This window comes from Lycorma delicatula, chromosome 13 (assembly GCF_047948215.1).
Source record: "Lycorma delicatula isolate Av1 chromosome 13, ASM4794821v1, whole genome shotgun sequence".
NCBI classification, from domain to species: Eukaryota; Metazoa; Arthropoda; class Insecta; order Hemiptera; family Fulgoridae; genus Lycorma; species Lycorma delicatula.
In genome coordinates this window covers 22,215,798-22,238,965 of record NC_134467.1, presented here as the reverse complement: position 1 = coordinate 22,238,965, position 23,168 = coordinate 22,215,798, and the positions used below count along the sequence as shown (strand labels likewise).

Below are 23,168 nucleotides of genomic sequence, written 5' to 3'. Positions count from 1 at the left end.
AAAAATGACATGTCTGACTGGGATTTGAACCCAAGACCTCTGGATGAAAGATTAAGATGCTATCATTCCACTTTGAAGAACGACAAAATTGTGCAAAAGGTATCAATTAAATTGTACACTGTTCAATCAGATTCCTACAAAAGGGTTTTCATTAACCCAACAGGTCAATAAATCAGGAACCCAAAACAGACATTATTAAAAAAAATATTCAATTTTTGTATCAAATAGCTAATATATATGGAGTAATATATTTATTTTTTTTCAAAACTATTAGCATAAAGTATAAATAAAGAATAATCTGTTTCTAATAAACAACTCCTATTCTTAAAAATACCAACATTAAAAAAAAAATCTGAGCAATATAATTCAGCCATATTACTGCAGCAGATTACTTAAAAATGATATTGAATTAATATTTATAGGTAGTTAATATTTAAAAGTTTTTGCCTGATAGACACTTTAAGCTTTATATTAACAAACTACTGGACAAAAAACAAGAATCCACCGACAAATCACACCAAATCACTCATTAGTTTCATATGTCACTTTATCATCAAGAACATAATGAAAAAAAAACCATACAAAAATATCAAATAAATACACTATGATACAGAAGAACTTCTCCAAAAGAAAAGTCAGTTTTAACGTCTGCTCGATACAGTGTGATATAAACATGACAGTTCAATCACATAATAATAAATACGATGTTCCTCCTTTACTTCTAATATTGTGTATTATTTTTATACATTCTATAAGTACTCTTCAGTTGTAACATTTTTACATCATAAATGAAATGCAATGTAATGTCTCACATACTGAAAAAATATATATTTATATCTATTTAAATTTATATAACAAAAAAGAATAACGGTGATGTTTTCATAAAATAATAATTGTACGCTTCTTCCAGTGAATTTAAGCGAGTTAAAAAACCTGTAGTTAATTATATAATAACTGTGAGTTAATAAAGCAGTAAGATGGTTAAAATCTAAATTTTTAATTAAAATACTCTGCTTATCCATCGATTGCAGAGTGATCAACCATTCATGGTTCTACGTTTTATAATACATGTTAAATTTAATTAAATAAATTTATGTAAATATTAATGGGAGAACTTTTAAAAGAAATGAACTTAAAACAGGACTATGGCATGAGGGCTTATCACAGATTCTTTTTTAACTGTGTTCTAGAGAAAGTAATAGGAGAACGGGAAATGAAGATAAAAAAATTGGAACAAACCACCAAATAAAATTAGGTCCAAAATTGAAAGTACTACTTGAATGAACGACCTAGCCATTGCTGACAGTATTTCATTTTTCACAGAGAATCTCAAAATAGCAGCATAATAAATAAACCACTTAAAAGAAATTACAAAAAAGTAGGGTTAAAAATACGTTAAAAAGACAGAATTCAACAAAGATTAAAAGTCCTCCAACTTAATATAAAAAAAAAAAGCCAAGCAAACAAGAATGAAAAAATGGAATTATCTGCCGACTAAAAAAAGATATTTATAACAAAAAGAAAATTTAATAAACGCCAAAAGGCATTACAATTTAATAATCAAACCAAATGGCCTGTACATATTAGAATACAACTTCCGTTTGAAATCAAATGAAATAGAAAAAAAAAAGTAATAAAAAATCCTAGGACTAATAAATATATATATGAAAACGAATAAAAATTCAGAAATAATAAAGTTCTTTACAAATTCAATGAGACTGAGAAAATGTCAATTTCACTGAAAAATGAAGAGCCAAATTCTTCAGAATGATTAAGTACTCACAGAACAAACTTCAACCACATTTATAAAAAAAAAAAAAAATATATGAAAATCGATGACAATTTTACAGTATGTAAAAATGCCATGTCTGATTAGCATTTAAACCAGGGACCTCTGGATGAAAGGATGATAATTTACCACTCGTGCCATGAGATAGGCTAGTTCAAAAAGACTTGAAATAAAAAACCTAAAGAAATAGTACACGATAGAATAATGTTCAGAAAATTGGTAAAGATCTCAATGGTTCAAGATCAAGAGGGGGAAACCAACAATGTCTGATCAAAAGATAGACGGCAAAGACTAGGAAAGAAATCGCCTAATAGAAAGAGAAATGTATGTAAAATGTTGCCTCGCATGGTTTTTGGTCAGCTAAACTCTGGGGCAGGTGGAGAGAAATAGGCATAATAAACTTGTAGTTACAAGTTTATAATTTATTTAAAATTATTAACAACTCGTTTTCAAATGATGCAAAAAATTATTCTTCTATATACTGCATTACTATATAAAACCACTACCTATACTGAAAAAATTATCTAAGAAATTTTTAGAAGAATAACTTTTATGTATTAAATATATATATAAATAAATAAACTTCTCGGTTGTTTGCGTAATAGACAACAAAATATTTTATTTTATAACTCTTTGGGTAACACAACCATTTTATATTATTATAATATTATTAAACTAAAATACAAAAAATAAAACCATGTTTCGCTCCAAATTTGAAGCTTTCTCAAGTATAACTAAAAACATAACCTACTTAATCATATAATAAAAAATATTGGACTGGTCTTATTATTCAGCCAGGCTGGAAATTTGATAATAATAAATAATATGCATTTACCTACATAACACTTCTTTTACACAATAAAATCTAATCCTATATATTAATCGATTGTTAGTCATTCAATTTACATCACATAGAATATATTAAATTATACTAGCATATACACCACTTAAACCATTAATATCTGTTCTGTTGTTGATAGAATTTTTATATTTGAAAATATGAATCATTTAAAGTATCAACCTCCTGTTTATATCATAATCTAAAATTTTTACTTGTTAATAATTAAAATTATGTTTATATTCTTTATAAAGAACAATTTTCAAAGATACAATAGTATCTTCATTAAAGATACAACTTTTGAAACAATTATTCAAAGTTATATTTAAAAACATCAACAATTTTAACCATCTTTTCTCTGAATTGAAAGCGCCAGTTGAGAAAAACTTAAATAATCCAACTTAGTATATTGTATTCAATGTAATGATTGCCAGGGACAATGTATAGGACAAACTGCCCAATATTTAAAAAATCGTTTAGAGACTATAAATATCAAAAATATGAAGTTGCCTTATCCAAACATGAAAAAATAAAAAAATAAACACAATTTTAGTTATGAACAAATAAAAATTTGTATTATTTATCAAATTTCCAGTTTGGCTGAATAGAAAGACCAGTCCAATATTGTTTAACAGATTAAGTAGGTTATGTTTTCAGTTTTGGAGCAAAATATAGTTTTATTTTCTTGTATTTATTTTTGTATAATAATATAAAATGGTTGTGTTACTTTTTCTTGTCTTCAGTCATTTGACTGGTTTGATGCAGCTCTCCAAGATTCCCTATCTAGTGCTAGTCGTTTTATTTCAGTATACCCCCTACATCTTAAATCTTTAACAATTTGTTTTATATATTCTAAATGTTGCCTGCCTGCACAATTTTTTCCTTCTACCTGTCCCTCCAATATTAAAGCGACTATTCCAGGATGCCTTAATATGTGGCCTATAAATCTATCTCTTCTTTTAGCTATATTTTTCCAAATGCTTCTTTCTTCATAGATTTTCCGCAACACCTCTTCATTTGTCGCTTCATCCACCCGTCTGATTTTTAACATTCTCCTATAGCACCGCATTTCAAAAACTTCTAATCTTTTCTTCTCAGGTACTCCGATCGTCCAAGTTTCACTTCCATATAAAGCAACGCTCCAAACATATACTTTAAAAAATCTTTTCCTGATGTTTAAATTAATTTTTGATGCAAATAAATTATATTTCTGACTGAAGGCTCGTTTTGCCTTTGCTATTCGGCATTTTATATTGCTCCTGCTTCGACAAAGTCCAATTTTCTATCCTCTTTCCTAACAACAATAATTGTATGCTGTGTCATTTTAAAACCTTTTATTATTAAAACAAAGTCTGTCATTTAATAATATATTATGTAACGAGCCTATAATGATAGGCATTAATACAAGAGCAGGAAGTGAGTTACAACATGAACCTTGGTAACTGTTGTAAACTTTGCAAGAGTGTATTAATGTATTAATGGTCATTATAGAGAGTTCCATACCGTATTTTTTGTACAACTGAGAAAATATTGGGATTATTGTATTAAATCAATAATAGAAGACATTTTTTAAGGAATATATTTTTCTTTCTAATTTATCAAAAAATACATTAAACAATACATTTCTGTGATAAAAGGTTATTAGTTATAAGTTCTGCCTGTTCTTTAATATCAATAAGTGTTAAAAACATTTCTTCCTTAGAATTTGATATAATTAACAAATGAATAAAGAGTGTAATAATATAGAAGCTTAATTACCTACATTCAAATTAACTTCTACTTGCTAACTACTAAATCGCATTAAAATCAAAGAAAAAACCTGCTTCTGAAACAGTAGTTGAAAAGAGTAGAATTTTGATTGGTTTAACAGCTGTATCATAATGAAAATCTGTTTCATAATGACCCCTTATTGTTATGATGTGTAATTCTAATGTTTAAAACCTGTATACTGTACCAAAGCAGTTTGTGCTCAAAACAAGATACATTTTACTTTTATTGCTGTATAAATTTTTCTTTTTTGTATTAATTTTGAGTTTTATTATTACATTTAATTTTAAAAAAATCATCTTCCTGTAACATCAAATTTCAAAAGCAATTATTTTTTTAAACTGGTTTCTATTTCCATTTTTCCCTAACGTAAATTGATACTGAATTTTTTTTGTAACTATTAGTTCTATAATAGATACAAGAAAACTTCTTTACTGTATAAAAACTCTCTTTATTAATATTATTTTGCCTTTAATATCTTTACATAAAATTGTATCTTTTAAACCATAATTTGGCCTATTTTATCAGTGAAAAAAAATTGAGGTTTTTGATGACCATGCCATCAATTTCTTATTCTACTTTCCTGGTAAATATAACTAAAGTATGGTGGTAATGTCAAAAATTAGGTATCAGGGTTGTTTACGCCATGCGTAAAGTTCCGTTATTTCCAATGAATTCAAAGCTAGGGCTAGGTCATGTTGTTTGTTACAGGCATAGTAAATTTTACTATGTTTCGTATTTTGGGCTTTACATTGTGTATTTAAAAAATGTATATTCATGTATTTTTGCATTTAACATCATTGTTCATATGTTGATTCAGCTGATATTTTAAGTATCATTAAGTTATGTTAATTTCATAATTTCTTTTTATGTTTTAAGGTTATGATTCTAACATAAGTTCATTTATTTTATTTTCAATTAAAGTCCAATTTCTTTTGGCAAATACTAGCTGTGTGTTTTTTGTTAACTTTACCCTACAAGGGTTTTTGCAAACTTTTATGTTTTATGATCAACTAGATTATGTAGATCTAAAAACATATGTACGTTAATATGTTGTGAATACATAAATAAGAGCCATATAAGGCTTTTGGCCTTATATTTCAAGATTGATTGAACTTATTTTCTTCAAATTTGGCTGAAATATTTCTATAGGGCATTGATCATGGGGGATATCACCAAAAATCTGATTTAGACTTTTTTCAATGGTATTTTTGGGAAAAATTTATTAGAGCAAATTAGTTATCTACAATGCACATATAAATATTCAAAATTTAAAAAAAATCAACCTCCACCTCTTCACACTGAAGTATATGATTTTTGGTTATCTATTATTTTTCCCTTTGGTTTAAATATTTTCCCAAATTTTTTTGAAAGTTTATACTTCATAAACAGGTCTATGAAGAAATATCTACAATTTTTAAAATTATAGACACTAAACCCAAAATTCAGAAAAGTTTTTTTCTTATTTTAGCCTTTATTGAACGAAGTATTTATCCCCACCTCTAGAAAATATAAATTCTGTTTTTTTTTGCTTTAACTCTTTTAATTTTTATTAAAAACATCTAGTGGTTAATGCATGGTAGTTAACCATGCACAGTAAGGTTCAGACTTTTACTATGATGTTTTAGAACTCTTGAGAAATAATATCTGACATAAAATATAAGAAATTTAGTAAAATCAAAATTGGCTATTGCACGATAACGATACATCTGCTCATATCTCTCTCAAAACGGTGCAATTTTGACTGAAAAAAAAAAACAAAACCATGGAAGCTGTCCTATTTTCTTGACACAGCACCACAATGATTATACCTAGTTCACCAAAACAAAATCGAACCTGAAACGCCTCCATAACTTTGATACACTAAGAGCCAACAAAGCCCAATTTTCTATCCTTTTTTCTAACAACCCATCAAACAATAATTCTAGGCTGTGTCATTTTAAAACCTTTTATTATTAAAACAAAATCTATTATTTAATAATACATTATGTAATGAGCCTATAATGATAGGCATTAATACAAGAGCTGATTTTCCAAGTCAAAGGTTCTGAAGCTCAAATCATAGTAAAAGTTAGTTGCTTTTATAAGGATCTGAATACTATAAAGTGGATACCAGTATCCATTGTTGGGGTTCAATTAATTACACGTTCCAGAAATGGTTGGTCTGAGTCTGTACAAGACTACACCTCATTTACAAGTCTTATATGTCATCCTCATATCATTGGCCTATAGGAGAAGTTACTTGTCAATAGTTGAACAGATTGTAATGTACACATTTTTTTTTGTATTTGTCTTCATCACTTAAAGTGCTATTAAAATTAAAGTAGCTTTGGCACCTATATTACATTCTGAACACAAAATGAGAAGAAACTTTTTTCATAAACGTTATAGCCTATTTTTCCAATTTTTTAAAAACAATTCCCTTTTAAATTAATTTTGTTTTTTGGTTTTAAATAAAAGTCAGATCCTTAATGTTTGAATTCCAAAAGCTTTCTGACAAAACAGCCATAAAAATTTTGCCAGCTTTTTTCTCTTTAATAAACATACTATATTAACAATACAAGAAAATCATTTATATGATTCATTACGACTATTGGACACACTAATACGAATAAACCCATTGTAACGCACTTTCTCCGATAAACATAACATTGCTAATTGCATGAATAAAATTTCCATTAATGATAACTATATAATGGTTTTGTTACCCAGTGTGCAAAATTTCTCTATTTTTTTTTTAGATGGTAAATTTCCTTGGGATAATATCAAATTGGTTTCATTTTCAATAAAATCACGCCATACTGTTTTGTTTTTAAGGATAATATATTCAAAAACTGAGCTTGTCATAATTATTAAATATTTTTTTTTTTTTTTACAAAGAAGTAAATTATTTTTCATCTTACAAGGAAAACTGTCATCTAATTACTGTAATTTAATTTTTTAATTATATTAAAAGAACTTTGTGTAGATAAATTCTAACAAGTTAATGATGGATCAATTTTAAAAAAATTACAAAATTACATTAAAGTTCGGAGTAACAGTTCAAGGTGAAATGATAAAGATGCTATGATTTGCTGATGATATAGTAATTCTAGCCGAGAGTAAAAGAGATTTAGAAGAAACAATGAATGGCATGGATGAAGTCCTACGCAAGAACTGCCGCATGAAAATAAACAAGAACAAAACAAAAGAAATGAAATGTAGTAGAAATAACAAAGATGGACCACTGAATGTGAAAATAGGAGGAGAAAAGATTATGGATGTAAAAGAATTTTGTTATTTGGGAAGTAGAATTACTAAAGACGGACGAAGCAGGAGCTATATAAAATGCCGAATAGCACAGGCAAAACGAGCCTTCAGTCAGAAATATAATTTGTTTACATCAAAAATTAACTTAAATGTCAGGAAATGATTTTTGAAAGTATATGTTTGGAGTGTCGCTTTATATGGAAGTGAAACTTGGATAATCAGAGTATCTGAGAAGAAGAGATTAGATAGAAGCTTTTGAAATGCGGTGCTATAGGAGAATGTTAAAAATCAGATGGGTGGATAAAGTGACAAACGAACAGGTGTTGCGTAAATAGATGAAGAAAGAAGCATTTGGAAAAATATAGTTAAAAGAAGATAAAGACTTATAGGTCACATACTAAGGCATCCTGGAATAGTCGCTTTAATATTGGAAGGACAGGTAGACGGAAAAAATTGTGTAGGCAGGCCACGTTTGGAATATGTAAAACAAATTGTTAGGGATGAAGGATGTAGGGGGTATACCGAAATGAAATGACTAGCACTAGATAGGGAATCTTAGGGAGCTGCATCAAACCAGTCAAATTAGCGAAGACAAAAAAAAAGTGTTTAAACATTTAAGTATGAACTTAATTATTCAAACACAAAAAGAATTAAATTAATACAAATCACTGGCTGTGGTATTTATGTCTTAAGGAACAATGAAAGATTATATTATTATTTATAATGTAAATAATTATAACAAATGGTTATTAAAATAAATTAGAAAACAAGATTAAGCTCAAAAAATTATTTATACAATTTTTTTAAAATTAAAATCTAAATACTCATGTATATAAGTTTAGTTTTTTAGTAAAAAAATGTTTGGAATGGTTTCTTTCAAGAATAAAGTTATGTTCCTATTCATAACTATTATTTATTCATCTACATATATATATATATATACACACGTGTGTGTTACTAATCAAAGATGTTACTTCAAAATTCAGAATATTTTTTTTTTTTGTCTTCAGTCATTTGACTGGTTTGATGCAGCTCTCCAAGATTCCCTATCTAGTGCTAGTCGTTTCATTTCAGTATACCCTCTACATCCTACATCCCTAACAATTTGTTTTACATATTCCAAACGTGGCCTGCCTACACAATTTTTCCCTTCTACCTGTCCTTCCAATATTAAAGCGACTATTCCAGGATGCCTTAATATGTGTCGTATAAGTCTGTCTCTTCTTTTAGCTATATTTTTCCAAATGCTTCTTTCTTCATCTATTTGCTACAACACCTCCACATTTCAAAAGCTTCTAATCTTTTCTTCTCAGACACTCCGATTGTCCAAGTTTCACTTCCATATAAAGCGACACTCCAAACATACACTTTCAAAATTTTTTCCTGACATTTAAATTAATTTTTGATGTAAACAAATTATATTTCTTACTGAAGGCTCGTTTCGCTTGTGCTATTCGGCATTTTATATCGCTCCTGCTTCGTCTATCTTTAGTAATTCTACTTCCCAAATAACAAAATTCTTCTACCTCCATAATCTTTTCTCTCCTATTTTCACATTCAGTGGTCCATCTTTGTTATTTCTACTACATTTCATTACTTTTGTTTTGTTCTTGTTTATTTTCATGCGATAGTTATTGCGTAGGACTTCATCTATGCCGTTCATTGTTTCTTCTAAATCCTTTTTACTCTCTGCTAGAATTACTATATCATCAGCAAATCGTAGCATCTTTATCTTTTCACCTTGTACTGTTACTCCGAATCTAAATTCTTCTTTAACATCATTAACTGCTAGTTCCATGTAAAGATTAAAAAGTAACAGAGATAGGGAACATCCTTGTCGAACTCCCTTTCTTATTACGGCTTCTTTCTTATGTTCTTCAATTGTTACTGTTGCTGTTTGGTTCCTGTACATGTTAGCAATTGTTCTTTTATCTCTGTATTTGAACCCTAATTTTTTTAAAATGCTGAACATTTTATTCCAGTCTACGTTATCGAATGCCTTTTCTAAGTCTATAAACGCCAAGTATGTTGGTTTGTTTTTCTTTAATCTTCCTTCTACTATTAATCTGAGGCCTAAAATTGCTTCCCTTGTCCCTATACTTTTCCTGAAACCAAATTGGTCTTCTCCTAACACTTCCTCGACTCTCCTCTCAATTCTTCTGTATAGAATTCTAGTTAAGATTTTTGATGCATGACTAGTTAAACTAATTGTTCTGTATTCTTCACATTTATCTGCCCCTGCTTTCTTTGGTATCATTACTATAACACTTTTTTTGAAGTCTGACGGAAATTCCCCTTTTTCATAAATATTACACACCAGTTTGTATAATCTATCAATTGCTTCCTCACCTGGACTGCGCAGTAATTCTACAGGTATTCCGTCTATTCCAGGAGTCTTTCTGCCATTTAAATCTTTTAATGCTCTCTTAAATTCAGATCTCAGTATTGTTTCTCCCATTTCATCCTCCTCAACTTCCTCTATAATACCATTTTCTAATTCATTTCCTCCGTATAACTCTTCAGTATATTCCACCCATCTATCGACTTTACCTTTCGTATTATATATTGGTGTATTGTCTTTGTTTAACACATTATTAGATTTTAATTTATGTACCCCAAAATTTTCCTTAACTTTCCTGTATGCTCCGTCTATTTTACCAATGTTCATTTCTCTTTCCACTTCTGAACACTTTTCTTTAATCCACTCTTCTTTCGCCAGTTTGCACTTCCTGTTTATAGCATTTCTTAATTGCCGATAGTTCCTTTTACTTTCTTCATCACTAGCATTCTTATATTTTCTACGTTCATCCATCAGCTGCAATATATCGTCTGAAACCCAAGGTTTTCTACCAGTTCTCTTTATTTCGCCTAAGTTTGCTTCTGCTGATTTAAGAATTTCCTTTTTAACATTCTCCCACTCCTCTTCTACATTTACTACCTTATCTTTTTTACTCAGACCTCTTGCAATGTCGTCCTCAAAAATCTTCTTTACCTCCTCTTCCTCAAGCTTCTCTAAATTCCACCGATTCATCTGACACCTTTTCTTCAGGTTTTTAAACCCCAATCTACATTTCGTTATCACCAAATTACGGTCGCTATCAATGTCTGCTCCAGGGTAAGTTTTGCAGTCAACGAGTTGATTTCTAAATCTTTGCTTAACCATGATATAATCTATCTGATACCTTGCAGTATCGCCTGGCTTTTTCCAAGTGTATATTCTTCTATTATAATTTTTAAATCGGGTGTTGGCAATTACTAAATTATACTTCGTGCAAAACTCTATAAGTCGGTCCCCTCTTTCATTCCTTTTGCCCAGCCCGTATTCACCCACTATATTTCCTTCCTTGCCTTTTCCAATGCTTGCATTCCAATCTCCAAATATTATTAAATTTTCATCTCCTTTTACGTGTTTAATTGCTTCATCAATCTCTTCGTATACACACTCTACCTCATCATCATCATGGGCGCTTGTAGGCATATAGACGTTAACAATCGTTGTCGGTTTAGGGTTTGATTTTATCCTTATTACAATGATTCTATCGCTATGCGTCTTGAAATACTCCACTCTCCTCCCTATCTTCTTGTTCATATGTCAGAATAAGCAATCAGATTATAAAAATTAACTATATTGTTTGATTCCAGTAAATAAGAATAATGAAAAAATTATATTGCACAGTATACTATTTGTGACAAGACAGGATGGTAGCATAGTTTAGCATTTTTAATAAATTAATTAATTAATACACAAATTTTTCAATCTAATTATACACGATGTCTCAAAAGAAGCCAAACGATTTAAAAAATTCATATAATTTTTAAATTTTAACTTATTTTGTTCATTCTCTTTTTAGACCTTATAAAGGAAATCTGAGAAATTAATGCTGGAAAGATACAAAATTTCTCAACCAATGAAAATCATATTATTTTATTTTTATCATCAATATTCAATAATACAGCAACGAACTTACTGTCACCATTTCAATATAAGGAATCCATCCATCACTTACATGATGGAATGTTTTTGACAGCAAGGTTAAATAAGGGTCATATCAAAATTCAGCCCAAAGTGAAGAGAATATTTAAAGAATATGAAACAGTGTTGAGGATAACCCAGAAACAACAACTCAAAGATGTTCTCTTCAGTAAAACATTACTCGAAGATTATTACCACTAAAGACTGTTCTCATACAAAATTCAACTCGTGTTAGAATTGAAACCAAGAGATCTCAAACAACATCTAAACTATGCCATACAGTTTCAAGAAGTGATATGAGAATAAAAACTTCATGTGTAATTTGATAATGAATGATGAAACCGACTTTCATATTGCCAAATATGGAGAACTGAAAATCCCAAGATTATTTACCAGTGAGAAGAATTACATCTGCTTAAATGCAAGGTCAGGTGTGGTATAAAATCCTAAAGGATTATAAAACCATATTTTTTTTAAGATGATGACAAGAATGCTGTAATCGCAACTGTTTAGCAATAACGGAATATCAATCAAACTTTTATGCAACCAAGATATGGTTCCAACAAAGTGGAATCACTGTACAGATTTTGTATACAGTTCTTAAGAGAGATTTTTGGTAAACGGATAATTTCAAAGGGCTCAGGAATCAACCAACCTCCTTGTTTGTTGGATATAACAGCTACAGATTATTTTCTCTGGGGGATTATCTAAAGTAGAAGATTTATATTAATAAGCCAATGATCATCCAAAAAATAAAAAATAAAACAAGAAATATTTGAGCGAAATTGAAGCCTTGACTCTGAGTATTTTAACTGATGTCATGGAAAACTCGCTAAAAACTTTGTGAGACAGGAAATAAATCATTTGTATGATGTAGTGATTTACCACTAGCTTTTAAAGATCTCATAAATTATAGTTTAAAATTTCTCATTGAAATAAATTAATAATTTAAAAATTGTATAAATGTTTAAAAATCATTTTCTTCCTTTGTGCCAACTAGTATAAAAGAAATTAATTTAAAAAAAACAAACAGAGGACTCCAAAAAAATGTACTCACTGTTTGTAATTAAATAATATCTAAACAAAAAGACTTACACTTACTAATCTAATGTGTAGTGTGAAGTATTAAATTTATTGTAATATGTGGAGCTGGTAATTTATGCCGCCCATGCGCAGGTGGTTGGTAGTAGAATGAACTGGTGCAGCAAAAGACAGTCAAGCAGCAACAATGGCTGAGGTTTGCTTATTGTTTGTTGAATACAAGGCTATACTGAAGTGGTACTAGAAGTATGAGAACATACATGACGTACAACAGCAGTGGCAGAGAGTTTAAAGATCTGCAGAAGGAAAGACCCAGCCAACCATAAACAGTTACAAGTCCGGTGTCCAGTGCTGCAACATTTCACCCAATCACCGCAAAAATCAGTGAACCAAGGAGTACATGAAAGTGGGGTGAGCCAGTCAAATGTAAGATGCATTCTGAAGAGTTCAAAGTGGAAAGTGTACATTTCTGCTACACATGATGAATAAGGACGATGACCTAGATCGAAAAATGGAATACTGTCAATGGTTTCAGCCCATGGTTGGTGACGATGAGGAATTTTCAGGGAAGTTTGTGTGGACTGACAAGGTGGAATTCAAACTTAATGGTACTGTGAACTGCCACAATTATGTCTACTGGGCTCCTGAAAATCCTAAATCGATAGTGAATCTATCAGGAGTCGCTGTGCGGTGTGGTTTATCATTGCATGGTTTGATTGGTCTCTTCTTCTTCTTCTTCAAGGATACAGTAACTGGTAAGGCGTATCTTGATACGCTTCAGACAAGAATTTTGCCTGCCATCCAAAACCTGTATGGTGATGAACGTTTTTACATGTATTAAGGCAGAGCCCCCGCCTCACTACCATCGAGATTTTAGGTTGTACCTCGATGAAATTCTACCTGGACGGCAGGTGCGTTAAAGAGGTGCTGTTGAGTGTACACCTCAGTTTCTTGATTTGATACCTCTGGACTTCTACCTCTCTGTCAAGAATGATGTGTATCGTCAAAAACCAGCAACAATTAGCGAGCTACATGAAAAAATAGTAGCATGTGCTGCCAATACGCCAGATACACTAACAGCTATAGTTCGGTGAAGCTGCTAGTGGTCATTTCGAACACATACCATAACCCTCTCTCAGTGCCAAAAAGTGTGACACCAAGTCAAATTTGTCACCAGATATGGACAAGTAAACAGTGATACTTTTCTTTGTACCCCTCTGTATATAATTTTCTACACATGAATTTTTTTATGTTGAATACATTTACTTAAATAATTATTAAATAACAGCTATTAAAAAATTATTTTAATTTGTACCGATTTTATTTATTTATCTTTGTAAAATTACAACACCTATTCTTTCAAATAGTTATTTTTATAAGTTAATATGGATTATATTCACCTTTCTCCTTTATTAATTTATTATCATTTTACTTTGTAATTTTGTTCTGGTCAAATTTTTCCCATGGTTTCCCTTAAATCTATCCATTACAGAGCTGTAACAATTCCTTTTATTATCCAATGGAATATTATATCAACCATTCCATAACTATATAGATAGAGTAGAACCTGAATAGTATTTCGATTTACGTAAAAAAATAAAATTGAAAAAATATTGATAAAAGTAAATACCTACAAAGGCTACTAATTATAATACAAGTAAATAAAAATCAAATTCTAATTTCAAAACAAATTCTTTTATTACACGACTTTTATAATCTTTTTTTTTTTTTTAAGTATATAGAAAAAATATATTTATATCAATAATAAGTACAATATTTATAAATATAAAAAAATTTATACAAATTTATAATTACATACATACTTATAAAATAAACAAAAAAAAACAAACAGAATTTACATTATATAAACAAATAAATACAATTATTAAAAACGGAACGTTACACCTATACAAAAGGATAAAAATACATCCTTAATACAAAATTAACAACACACCATTCTTTTTAACCCTTTGGTGACACTGGAACTGTGTTTATCACTACATCCATTAGTTGCCATACAATACATATTATCTGATAATAAGATTACCTAATTTATATTGAATAAAAAAAAAAATGGTACTTTCAATAATAATATTTAAATAATTGTTACAGTAAGTAAATCTTACAAAACCTTATCTGTTAAATAGATTCTAAAAATTATTATATTAAATATCAATATTGACAGCTATTTTTAATGATTTAATTTTCCTAAAACAGATATTCAAGCTTTATCCCAAAAATAAGTGTACTGATTTTGGTACTTACGTATTAACGCCACCACATCTACAGCTTTATTTAAAAACAAAGTAGTCAATCGGATTTCGGTGGAAAATGGGCCGATATAGAGTTTAACATAGATTCAAAACAGTCTCTTTATTAATTTTTAATAAATGGTTATTTATATTTATTTATTTTATAAATATAATTTAACCAAACTTAACCTACGCTCGCTAACCTTGACTAATTAACACCGTAATTTTTTAATGTATTTATTTATTAAATTCAGTAATTATTGCAATTATTTATTATTTAAATAATCAAAACACTCCTGTTAATTAGTCAAGGTTAGCGAGCGAAGCGATCGTAGGTTAAGTTTGGTTAGGTAAAATTAATAAAGAGACTGTTCATTTTCCACTGAAATCCGATTGACTACTTTGTTTTTAAATGAAGCTGTAGCTGCGGTGGCGTCAATATGTAAGTACCCTGATTTTCCTATAGACATGTAAAACTGTAAAATGTTCACATGTAAAAGGTAATGCTAAATGTTCTTGATGTATAACAGCACGTAGGTAGTACCTTGGCTAGATGTGCATACTTGTTTCAATTGGCTCGGTTGAGTGAGTCGCATGCTACTGCTTTTTGTGTTGAAAATGACTCTTGTTCTGGATACCAACCTTATCAACAAACTATGAAAATTTGGAAGTGGTGCAAACTGTGCATTGTGCACAAAGAATTTATACCTCTAGGATGGACAGTTAATAACAACTTTTACAAAAATGTCTTGAAAAGACTTCGAAAAATGGGTATAGTGAGTTCGAATGGACACTGCACATGATTGGGTGCTTGCATCACAATAATGCGCCAGCAAACTTCGCTTTCAATTCAAGAAAAACATTTCCTTACTTCCACAGTAAATTTAGCTCCGTGCGACTTCTTTCCTAAGTTGAAATTTGAAGTTCAAGGGTCGTCATTTCTGGACGATGAAAAACATAAAAAAAACTGTAATCGATGACCTACACACACTTGAAAATGACTTCTGGTACTGCTATAAACAGTAGAAGAAATGTTAGAACTGCTGTGTAACTTCCTAAGGGTCATAACAAGATAACTTGTAATTTCAGTTAAGTCTAATAATAGATAATTAAATTTAAAAAATTAGTACACTTACTTTTGAGACAAACTTCGTATACACATGTATACAAAATGCTACACTTTTTAATTTTTATGAACGAAAATATATAAAACAGAGATAACTATAATTCTAAACTGAATTACATATTTCTCTCGTTATAATGATAATGATATAAAAACTAATATATATATATATCTTAATTCCACTACGTACACAAAAATAAAATTACACAATATCTTCAATAAAATTACAGATTTTATCCAGATTTTTAAGATGTAAAAGAATAAAATAAAAGAAGTGAGAAGTATATAAATTACTTTATGACCTTTAACTAGCTAATGTAGGGAGATAATTTTTTATACTCTTAATTTAACACCAAAAGGGTTAAACTCAAAACATAAAATTACAAAAAATTAAAGGGAAAAACGAATTGATAAACACTGTACATAAAATAAGCACACAGAATACAACACAAAAAATAAATAACACACAAATTATGATAAAAATTTTTTTCATCAAACTAGAAAAAAAATGAAACCAGTGAAAAAAAATGTAATAAAAAAAAACACTTTCAAATGGCACACTAATTGTTTATATGTATACAAGTAATACATGCAAAAACCATAAATAACCTCACTTATAATCTAAATATTTATTTTATAATAACATTAATAAGAAAAGTAATTACGGTGTAATTATACCTTTTAAATTTTAATAAGTTTAATATTGTATAATTGTTTTATTAATTTTATTTAATGTTATAAACTTGTAGTCGTCACCTTTTTCTGACACAAAAAAATGAAATAAATATAGACCACACTAGATACATTTTATACCAGCTACCATTATTTTAACATTGTTATAATTTAGTTAATTGTAAAATTAGTTATAATTTACCTTTACAAATAGTAATTATCAATTATTAAAAAAATACGTAGGTGAATGAAAGATATCCACACTAACATGCTTACGAGTTAATACTATGCAGTCAAGTTGCAGTTTGACCTTGATAGTGTCATTTTGGTGTAATTATGTCTGCTTTGCTAGCAGTGTACACCAATTAGGAATAAAGAGAAATCATCTGATTTTTCTGATCAGAAATTTATCGGAGGCTTACTACACAATATAAAAACAATGCTCTACCATGTACGAGAAAATTGATAAGTTTAAAAGTGGTCGGGCAAGCATGATTTATAAGAGGAATAGTCAATATCCACCATCGACATAAAATTCAGCAAACTTGAGAAATGACACTGGCAAACTGGTTTTACCACTGATACAATGTAACGTACGAATCAACAGTGAAAAACATAGTGATTTGCAGGTCAACAACTGGAAGCCAGCAATTAAAACCAAATACCGAGGTCTATTGTCTATCTAAGAGTATTGTTGCATGACAATGCACGCCACACATGGCTGGCCATACCATTGAAAGAATTACCTGTTTGGGTTTCATGGTGCTGGAACACCCTGCATACAGCCCAAATTTCATTCCTTCTGATTACCATCTGTTTGGATCGTTCAAAAATATTTTATGATGTAATCAATCATTTTCAATGGACACTAAGTGCAGAAAGCAATAAGTTGTTGCGACTGATCAAAAACCTTCTTATTTGAGGGAATATGCATACTTGTGGACCATTGGACTAAGTGTAACATAGAAAGGAGTCTATATGGAAATATGATTTGATTGTTCAACTTCTACATTTGTGTAAATAAATAAAAAAAAAAAAAAACAACTGCAAATGTTTTACTTTTCTTGTAATATTTATATGTCGGTAATTCAAACAGTTTTTAAAACAAACAATTTAAAAATATTTGTAGATTCAAAACTACCACTCGATCATTTACCTATACTAAATTAAATATAGCATTTTATTTAATAACTTTATATAAATTCAAATTAGAAATGAAATCAGAAAATTATATTAAAATTGTCAATACCATTAATTGTTAAATACCACTAATTATGATATAGTAAAATAATTAAAATTGTCAATACCATTAATTGTTAAATACCACTAATTATGATATAGTAAAATAATTAAAATTTATGACAAATTTTAACAAATAGTATAAATACTTAAAAATAATGGAGCAAAATTTGTTACTGACACAAGAGGGGAGACAAAATCAATAAATCTCTCTGCTCAGTTACCACTGATGAATTTAATATACCCAACTATATTTTTGCCAAAACGTAGTTTAGATACTGCTCACTACTAGATAAAACAATTATTTTCAAATAATTGTCATTACTTTTGCCTAAATTTAAAATATTATAACTCTATTCTGTTCTGACTCAGTGATGTACAATACGGTAATCGAGTGTCCATTTTTTGATGGTTAGATGTGAAAAATTTACAAAGGGAACACACAAACTTCTGTATCAGCTGATCTCGTTTTGGTAATTACAAAGAATAATAAGATAATAATCATGTAACACTCACAGATTTTTGAAGTGAAATTTGATTATAAATGTGACAAAATTTGGGAAATTATCACAAGTAGTTATTTAAAATGAGAAGGTTTCTAATAATTGAATCAGATGAACTCAATCATTATTTTTATACATAAGAAAAACTGTACAAGATTATAATATCTCAAGCATCATCTTTATTTTAAAGATCTTAATGAATTTTTTGAATGAATAGTTATTGGGGATAAAATTATTACATGTTCTATTAATGACTAGAAAAAAACAATTTGAAAGTATATTGTAAAATGGCAGAACAGTAATCAAACTATTTTTTACAATTTCATACTAATATTAAAAAAAAAAAATGTTTAGATAAAAAAGAACTGCTTAAAGAGATTTTATTTTTTAAAAGTGTAAATGTTCAGTTTCATAACTCCTTGGCCTGACAAAACTGCAATAGATTAGCTTTAAATATGTTTTATATTATAATACAGAAGTTTAATCATGTAACATATTTTTTACCCACAACAGAATGGACGGTATATATGTCTGGGGTAAGAGGTTTTGTTTTGTGTATATGTTACTATTTTCATCAAAAACTACTGGACCGATTTCGATGCAATTGTTTGGATTACATAGGTATCAATTCAGAACCGGTACTTAAGACATGTTTTACAGTTATCAGGGAATGCTGCAATAATGTTTTTCTCTAAAACAACTCGGTTGATTTTGATGCGGTTTTTTGTATTACATAGGTATCACCTCGGAGCAGGTTGTTAGATTAGTTTTACAGTTATAGGGCACCAGAGGCCACTGCAGTAGATGTTTCTCTAAAACGGTTGGGCCGATTTTGATGTGGTTTCTGCGTTACATATGTACTACCTCAGAGTAGGTTCTTAAATTTTGTTTTACAGTTATAAGCTGCCAGGAGGCACTGCAGTAGATATGCTTCTTCAAAACAGCTTCATGGGTTTATTAAAATGTTTAATTTTATCACTTGTATTATTAAAATTTAATAAATTATTTTTAAAAAAATTCAACTAAAATATTAATTTATATATTTAAAAAAATAAACAATATTAATAAGCATAGAACTTAATTTTTTATTAAATTGTACTTTCTATTATCTATAAGTGCTTGATTGAACCTAAAATTACTTTGAGCAAAATAAATATTTAACAGAGATTAATTCATTAACAACTTATCATCAAATTTCATTATAAAGAAACACCCAGAGTATCAATTATAAGAATATCAATTATGCAAACCCTTATGATCCGAAAGGTCTGTATAAGATATTACTGTATAGAAATCTGAAACGTTCCTGTTTAACAAAGTTAATGTACAAAATATAATTCGTAGTTCTGATATACATTAGGGGGAGAAGTTTTTTGAAGGATTGGCAGAAAGTAAAAACATATTACCAGATTTAAAAAATGAACATTTAAATTTTGGAAAATTACTTTTTACTATACCAGTGCTACAAATAAAATAGGACAATAAAAAATTCTAATTTATACTTTTTAACAATCTTTTGTTAATAAAACTTGTGTCAGAAGGGCAGATTTCCAGTTTTAAGAAAGAAAAGAGATGTTGCACTGCTGTAATGATTTTTGAAAATAATATTGGTTTAGGTGTTTTTTTTTTTTTATATTTCATGTTACGTTAACGTCATGTGTTCAAAATAATTAAAACTTCAAAACTGATTTTTTTTTTACACCAACCCATTTCTTTCATAATAGATCAGATTTTGGATTATAGTGAAACTAAAACAATATAGCAAAATTAGCTTTTTTTTTTGTTGATGTAAATGCATTTTTGTTTTTACAGATTTGAAGAAAGGTACTGGGGTACTGCTTTTGGGCACAAGATGGTAGTCATGGATGAAACTTAATTTTCTTAACCTTTTGAGGTACGAGGAGTACAAAAATACCATTCACTTAAATTGAGGTTTTATATATATATCGGGCTTGCCTTGTATAAAATTTTGAGGCTTGAAAATAATTCCCAAAACTATTGCATCAATTTCATTGAAATTTAGTTATGCTGTAGTAGTGTATCTGAAGTTGTACGTATCAAAATTTGAAGATTGGTTGAGCGATTCTTCAGTTACACTCAATTTCGAAAAGATTTGAGTGGGACAAGTTACAGCATGATTCATTACAATGCTGCAAGGTTGAAAAAAGGATTTTATCCATTATGCGTCACCATTAAATTAAATCATTCACATTAACGTTTTCATGAAAACTACAGCTCTCTTTAGTATAAATTAAATACATTAAATCGCAGCACATAGGTTAAATTATTATATGTTTAAGTTTTAAATATTACGCTTTTTTATGCCTTTTTTTATGGTGCAGGATTCCAATCTAGTACTTCCAGATTAAAGGCCGACACTACCACTCCACCACAGAGATCTGTGCTTTTTATCAATATTATTGTTGTTATAATTTTAAAAATAATTTAATATTCAATACATTTTAAAATAATTAATTATTTTATTTGTATTATGTGTAGCTATATTTTATATATATTTATATTTTATGTATATTTATAGCTATAGTATATGATGTATACTTTCAATGTAGCTATAGTTTTTATGAAAATATTAGTTTAAGTTCATGATTTAATAGTGCACAATAGAACAAAAAAAGCTGAAAATGAACCCAAAAACCGCTTTTTTTGGCTCTAACTCCAGTTCCTGTGAACCAATTTGCTTGAAAAACAATGGGGCTCCATTTTCAATAATTTTACATCATCAAACCACCAAGTTTCATCAAAACTGGTTATATTTGTGTCTGGTTGTGCGGATTAAAGAATCTTAAACATACATAATGGTGTAGTAGCGATTTCCAAATTTTTTTTGAAAATTTGCTAAAAAATCCTCTAAATCACATGTACAAATAAATTTTATATGGTCACAGAATTATAAGAAAATCCAAATCGGTGATTAATTTGGAAGATTGATAAGCCAGTATATCAATTTTTATTATAATGACAGCATAAAACCTGGAATATTATTTAATCGACTATATTATCCCAAAAAAAGATAACATTTTCGCTGAAAATAATTTTTTTACTACTTTTTATATTATTACAAATATGTCATTTCAATGCATATCTATCATACAAGCTGTTATAATTATTTATATATACATATATATTTAAATCATAAAATATACAATTCACAACCGTCATAGAGGATCTTCTCCATAGTGAAATTAATATAAAAATAAATAAAGAAGCTGTGCCATTTCAGACAAAATGTTTATTATTATTAACATTGGGATGTTAATAAATCTAGATGTACGGATACATTTGGCATTGAATAGGATAGATTATATCAATCCAACCATCAATGGAAAATTTATTAAGAATAATTTTAATACTTGTTTCGGGTTTTAAATTACATGAGGTTTCATTATATAATTATTTATAATAGGTTTTATAAATTAATCTATTTTAACTAACGAAGAAAGAGTTTTAAAAATCACTATATAAATTAACAAAGGAATCTTTAACCTTTGTATATAAAGAAAAATCAAACATAAAAATCTCATACATCAGAATGAGATTGAAAAACTAAAACTTTTCAATCACTTCTTAAACTTTTATTATGTTTAAATTTTTTACATTTATTCAATATTACAAAAAAAAAATATTACTGATTACTAACAATCTTTTAACCAAAGAGGGACCCCGTCCTTTAATAACATAAAGATGATGGGAAGGTATTTAAAAAATTTTGATCTTTTGTATTACGAGAATGTAAAATATCGTTATTCATCTATGACCCAGAAAAAAGTTTATTGGATTATCCCTCTTTTGTGGGTGAAAATTAAATAAAAATAAAACAACTTTTGAACAATTATATTACAATAATTTCTTTTTAAATAAAAAAAAAAAGTTGTTAAAACTTCACAGTAATAAAAAGTGGCGTAGCATATTCAATTTCTACCACAAGATTTATAATCTTGTATTAAAGAGAAAAAAAAAAGAAATTTATTATAATTAAACTTTACGTTAAAAAATAATAATAGACTAGAGTAGATTTTATTTAAAAACCTCTTATTTTTGATATTTTAAAAATAATTAATATACTAATGCAACGAATTAGGGAAAATATTATTTTTAAAAATATTATAATTTTTACTAATATATGAGCATCTACTGAGCTCAGTTAACCCTAATTTATTAAATGGTAAATATAAATAATTTAATAAAAAAGTAAATGTTTCATAACCTTGCAGTAATTAAATTATTTATAGAGTTTTCTTTTCTTTCTTTTTCCTGCTTAGCCTCCGGTAACTACCATTCAGATAATACTTCAGAGGATGAATGAGGATGATATGTATGAGTGTAAATGAAGTGTAGTCTTGTATATTCTCAGTTCGACCATTCCTGAGATGTGTGGTTAATTGAAACCCAACTACCAAAGAACACCGGTATCCACGATCTAGTATTCAAATCCGTGTAAAAATAACTGGCTTTACTAGGACTTGAACGCTGGAACTCTCGACTTCCAAATCAGCTGAGTTGGAAAGACGCATTCACCACTAGACCAACCCGGTGGGTTTTATAGTTTTCTAACCGATTTAATTGATTAAAAAATTAATACATTTATCTAATTAATATTTTTATCATACTGAACAGTTTGAAATTTTAATTAAAATTTGAACTGGAAAAAATTATTTAGTTTTTTGTTCCTCACTTTCTAATTTTACTTTTAAACTAAATATT

At 28.6% G+C, this 23,168-nt stretch overlaps 1 protein-coding gene across 1 annotated transcript in view; it reads right to left on the bottom strand.

Moving 5' to 3' along the window:
- br (broad-complex core protein) overlaps positions 1-23,168 on the bottom strand; it is a 191,159-nt gene that overhangs the window by 58,422 nt on the left and 109,569 nt on the right. Inside the window, exon 7 of the mRNA XM_075381351.1 lies at positions 31-39. Within this exon, the coding sequence (XP_075237466.1) occupies positions 31-39 (9 nt within the window). The remainder of the gene's footprint in view (positions 1-30; positions 40-23,168) is intronic.